Here is a 5,729-nt window from a genome sequence, read left to right as displayed (position 1 = left end):
GTGGGGAGGGACGAATGGACACGGGAATCGCAGAGGGAGCGATCCCTGTGGAAAGCGGGGGCGGGGTGTGGATTGTTGGGGAGATAAAGACGCGCCTGGTGGTAGAATTCCGGCTTGATTTCCAGCAATCATTTTGTTCTCTTCTGCCCTTGTGTACTGAAAAATGCCGACGAACAGCCTTGAATCTGGAATCCTCCCAGTTCTTTTCGCAATGGTCCTGGTGTCATCTGCCGGGCCAGCCTCCTGACATGCAACGGTCTCTAACCACTTTGATGCCCCTTCTCTGTCAAGTGTGGAGCTGGTCAATCTCCACGGTAGCCTCCCTCGCCTCTTTGGTAGCCCTCCTGTGTACCACTACTACCACTGGGTTCAAAGTAAATTCATTGTCAGATTCATGTAAATTCATGTCAGTACATACTACCTTGGGATTCGTCTTCTTGCAGAAATATTCAACTATATAGAATTATGCAAAAAAAAAGTTAAAATACGGGTACGGAGTAAATACGATCAGGGACTCGGCAGTGCCAGCTGAGAAAGGTTCCCAGTCCCTGAATGATTCAAGATGAATTGTCGTCGCCCACAATGTATGGGGGGGAGGGGATGTGACTAACTTATATTGAAAGGTGCGTGCGTCTGACGGCAGCGTCACTAGCAGGAGAAAACGCGACTATTTAAGGGGTCTGGGCTTAAAGTTTGCAGCTCTGAGTTCCTGCCAGACAGCGGGCGGACAGGCGGGAGAGCACAGACTGCGAGCCGGCCAGACACGGTGCAGACTCGGACAAAAAACATGCCTGCACTCGAGACATCGCTGAAGATGACCCTGGTGTGCGTGATCCTCTCTAGTCTAGTGCCCAGCCCGGCAGAGGCGTGGTACAAGCAGGCGACGGGACCCAGTTACTACTCGGTGGGGAGAGCTTCCGGACTCCTGTCCGGGATCCGCCGCTCACCCTACGTCCGCAGGTCGGAGGCAAGCGAAGCGGCAGACTCGGCGGAGAACAGCGTGATGTCGGAGCAGGCTGTTCAAGGCAGAGCGACGATGTTCGTCAAAAACATGGTGAGAAGCGGGAAAGGCGGGGAACGAGGGACGCAGGAGAGGTGTAATAATGAATCGAGAGAGAGGGAATGGGAGAGGAGAGGTAGAGAATGGGAGATAATAAGAAAGGAGGGGGAACGGGGAGAGAGAAAGAGGGGGATGAGAGAGTTGTGTAGAAGAGACAGGAATACTGGGGGAGACGCAGAGAGACTGGGGCAGAGCGATGGAATGAGAGAGAAAATGGCAAGAGGTAGAGAAGGAATGAGAAAGGAAGGTAGAGAGAGAAAGAGGTAGAGAGAAAATAATGAGGCAGAGATAGGGGAGAGTTAGAGAGAGATTGTGAGACGATGAGGGGGAATGAGAGAAGAGAGTGGGGAAAAGAGCGGGGCAGATAGCGAATGGGACGGAAAGAGGGAATGGGTGAGGTGGGGGACGATAGATCGCGAGTCAGGGAGTGAATGGGAGGGTCAGAGAAAAGGAGAAAAAATAAATATACGGACCAGATGTTCGGCATCTGCGGAGCGAGAAACGGTCCAGACTCGCCCACTCTTCATCGGATGAACGGGAAGCTGGGATGATCCCGGGAGAGCGGGAGAAGACAGAAATAAGGAGAGTGAGCAAAGAAAGTCGAAGGCATAGAGAGAGGGAGAGGGGGGAGGGGGCAGAGGGAGGGGGGGAGAGAGGTGGGGGGAGAGAGTAAAGGAGGGATAAGGAGACGGACAGAGACCTCAACGGGGGAAACCAACAGAGAGGGTGAAGGCCAGTCGAGGGTCGGAGGGGAATGAGGGGGATGAACAGGTGGAGACAATGTATGCAAGTACGCGAGAGGGCAAACTGAAAGCTGTCAATGTCCCACACACATCAAACCCACGCACACACCCACAATGCGCGGACACGAGGAGGTCATTCCTCCCACACACGCCACACTCACAGACCTCCAACAACACCCCCCCACCACCACCACCACCCTTCCACACAGACAGACCACACACAACGATTAGAGTAACACCGGCAAAATACCGAATCGGCAGTCCTGATGAAGGGTCTCGGTCCGAAACGTCGACTGTTTACTCCTTTCCACAGATGCAAGCTGACCTGCTGTGTTCCTCCAGCATTTTGTAGGTGCTACTCTGGATTTTCAGCGTCTGCAGAATCTGAGTTTACAACGATTAGAAAGAGAGAGAGAGAGAGAGACGGGAGTCTCAGAAATTCAAAATAACTTTATCAGTTACTTTAAAGACACATTATCCTAAGCTTGAGGGGCATTCCTAGACTATGGCGGTGTTTTCACCAAAGTAAATATTTTAACTGAATCTCTATATAAAATAGAGCAGATGTCACTGTTCCCTCTAAATTACGCCGTGCGCGACCGCACAGTAACAGAAATGCTCGCGCGCACATAGCCTTTAACTACGCAGCCGGAATTTGCTTTTATATAATGTTAATATAATTGCAAAATACCCCATAATTAATTATATATTACTGAATATAATCTATGTATTTTTCTAAATAATAAACCTACCACAAACCTTTACTTTGAAACATTTTAGAGCCTCAATGTATTTACATTGTCAGTGTTTCAAGTTAAGGTGTGTACATACATCTATTGATGCATCTGGACACATCTTCAGTGATGTGTTATAATACTGTTACAAATTATAACAATAAAAACAGAATGGAAGCTGGTAGCTGACGCCGTCTAGTCAAAACATTTTATTTTTGCCATTGTGCCTGTCAGTGGCTTTGATTGCCTGACAGACTTACTTGTGTTGTGATGTATGCTTTGTGTTTGTTTGATGTGAAAAAATTCTATATTCTGACTTTGTTGGTAAGTAATCTGTCAAAAAATCATAACCTAATAAGTATTTATACTATGCATATTACACAAAAAAAGCATTTAGCGTGCCACGCATTTTTCGGGCCATATAAAAATGTCCTACTTAGTACAATGGTCACACCGCTCAGCTGTAAAAAAAATAAAGAGAACTTTGGTAGACGCGGAGAGAGGATGTTGCCAATAGTCGGGGAGTCCAGGATCAGAGGGCACAGCAGAGGGACGTCCTTTACAACAGGGATGAGCAGGGATTTCTTTAGCCAATGGGTGGTGAATTCATGGAATCTGTTGCCACAGACGGCTGCGGTGGGCAAGTCATTGGGTATATTTAAAGCGGAGGTTGATAGGTTCTTGAATTGTAAGGTCGTTGTAGGTTACGCTGAGAAGGCAGGTGAATGGGGTTGAGAGGGATAATAGATCAGCCACGATAGAATGGCGGACTAGACGCGTTGGGCCGTCCGCTCATGTTTTTTGGTCTAAAATCTGGGAAACTATCCTTTGTTTTCCGCACATTCAGTGGGCTTTAGGACCACGCGAGAGCCCCTCAGTGCCAAGGGGGCTATCGGACTCGGAGCAGTGATAGCAAGTACTAAACTTATTTGCTGGTTAACATGAGTGTTCGGAATGCAGCTATAACGCATTTACATTAACTAACTCAAATATTTTGTATTTAAAGTGGCGGTCAACGTGATTGGACTCTTACCGAACTCAAAATATTCATTCTATCCCGCGACGCAAACCAACATAGGCGCCGTTCTCTCGTCTGGCGTGGAGTAAAGATCTGGGGTGCGAGAGCCGGGACGACACAGGGATAGGAAGGGAAAGGGAGCAGAGGGGGAGGAGGAGGGGTGGGTGGGGTTAAGGGCAGAGGCGTAGAAGGCAGATGGGTTAAAGATGAAAGGTGAAATATTTAGGGGGAACTTCTTCACTCATTGGATGGAACGAGCTGCCAGCGGAAGTGACGGATATGGGTTCGACTGTAGCACCCAAGAGAAGCTTGGATAAGCACACTGCATGGACGGGAGGGCTATGGAGGGATACAGTCCAGGCAAAATAATAGGTCGGAAGGGACTGGATGGGCCGGAAGGCCTGTTTCTTTAATGTAGTGTTCTATGACTCTATGGCTGGTTTGGAGAGGGTGCGAGCGAACCAAAAGGCGCTGAAGTGCAGTGGGGCGAGGGATTTCCAGAAATTTCCCGGGGATGAAAGGGCCCCAGATATGCCGCAGGGGGCGAGGGGTTTCGGATACGCGCAGACTCCGAGCAGGTTTGCAGAGCATCCCACCGTGAGGTGACCCCTATGGGGACACAATCTTCCGCAATTCCAGTCCCTGAAAATATCGCAAAACATCCGAAGGAAAGAGTTAATGAATTTCCTAGTTAAACTCGCTAGTTTAATAAATAACCTGCCGGTCTCTCGTGTATAACCCGCATTCAGTAATTTCTCCTGCGGACTGAGAAAGACTGGCCGATCTGAAACGTTAATGGTTTCACGCTCACAGGTGCTGCCCGATGTGGCGACCGGTTCGAGTGTGGTCCGATTTTATTTCTGGAATTCGGTATTCATCGCCAACTCCTCTTGCAGACTGGCTGTCCTGGGGCTAGAGGACCGTGACAGTGCGTGGGAGGGCAAACTCGCGTTTTGTTGCTCGAGTTATGTTTTGTCCCGCGTGGGCACGCCTTGTTGGCGACACCTGCGGGCGGCCCGCCAGCACACCCTCGGGTGTGTTGTTGGTTTGTTGCAAACACACAGTCCGCCGTAATAGTGTCGATGTACACGAGATAAATGCACTTCACACTGAGTGTACAGTTTGTCCTTCCGGTAGCGGCCGGGCTGAATCTCTTCTCCGTCTCTGTTGCAGGCCGTGTGTGTGAAAGACATCTCTCCCAGTCTGCAAACCTGCCAGCTTCTCCCAGACGGCCTCAACACTTTTCAGTGCAAGGCGGACGTTTTCCTTTCGCTGGACAGTCGAGAGTGTGCAAATGTCTGATCCGCCTCTCCACCAGGGCCACCAACTCCCCGAACCCCACCCGGCGCCGAATGTTTTTACTTTCAGAGGATTCAGACGACCAACCCCAGATATCACCGTAATTTCCATCTTGACGTCCAGTCAAACTCTTAAGTTAAAAAAAAACTTGTTTGTGACTGAGCGGTTGCTGAATGTTTTTTTTAATTGTCCATAAGTAAACACCCCACGGTATGTATGCAGAATCATTGTATAAATGGTATTAATATCTGTAATGGAACAAATTATTAAATTTCAGCCATAAAATACGCGAGTCTCCGACTATTTGCATTCCATCCTTTCGGAACCCCACAGATACTGTTTCAACTTTTTGGTATGTTACAGCCAGACAGTTCATGCCTAAACAAATCAACTTGAGAGAAAAAAAGTTGAAAAACGACTGGACATGTCTTAGCGCAACACTTTACAGCGCCCAGCCACAAGATTCCCGCCGCTGCCTGTACGTTCTCCTCGTGACCGCGTGGGTTTCCCCCGGGTGCTCCGGTTTCCTCCCGCGTTCCAAAGTCATACGGTTAGGATTAGTGAGTTGTGGACATTGCTGTATCGACGCCGGAAGCGTGGCGGTACTTGCGGGCTGCCCAACGTAATCCTCGGTGATTTGATTTGACGAAAACGACGCAGACCACAGTATGTTTCGACGTGCAAGTAAAGCGAATCATTAATATTTAGTCAGACTAGTACCACGGGCGCAGTTTCGGCACCCGGGTTTGAAGGCACAGTGGGAATGGTCGTAGAGGTAGCCGATGTCCTCTTTCCGCGGGTGTGATTGCGCAAATGTGAGTGAAAGAGAGACAGAGACTTAATCTGAACCAAATGGCAGCAAGCCATCAGACTCC

The 5,729-nt window shown here is 49.2% G+C and overlaps 1 protein-coding gene across 1 annotated transcript; it reads left to right on the top strand.

Annotated features, from left to right (window-relative positions):
• The first annotated feature begins 686 nt into the window (after nucleotides 1–686).
• npb (neuropeptide B) lies at nucleotides 687–5,141 on the top strand. The gene is made up of 2 exons (XM_072242034.1): nucleotides 687–1,054; nucleotides 4,729–5,141. The coding sequence occupies exons 1-2, from the start codon at nucleotides 788–790 to the stop codon at nucleotides 4,855–4,857; spliced, it is 396 nt and encodes a 131-aa protein (XP_072098135.1). The 5' UTR covers nucleotides 687–787; the 3' UTR covers nucleotides 4,858–5,141.
• The last annotated feature ends 588 nt before the right edge of the window (nucleotides 5,142–5,729 follow it).

This window comes from Mobula birostris, chromosome 24 (assembly GCF_030028105.1).
Source record: "Mobula birostris isolate sMobBir1 chromosome 24, sMobBir1.hap1, whole genome shotgun sequence".
Taxonomy (NCBI): Eukaryota; Metazoa; Chordata; class Chondrichthyes; order Myliobatiformes; family Myliobatidae; genus Mobula; species Mobula birostris.
This window is presented reverse-complemented; position numbering and strand designations above follow the sequence as displayed.

What these genes read in the sequence shown, in the direction of transcription:
- npb (XM_072242034.1), top strand. Translation starts at nt 788, where the DNA reads ATGCCTGCACTCGAGACATCGCTGAAGATGACCCTGGTGTGCGTGATC. An exon ending in CGATGTTCGTCAAAAACATG is followed by an intron (nt 1,055 to 4,728) that starts GTGAGAAGCGGG and finishes TCTCTGTTGCAG; the next exon opens with GCCGTGTGTGTGAAAGACAT.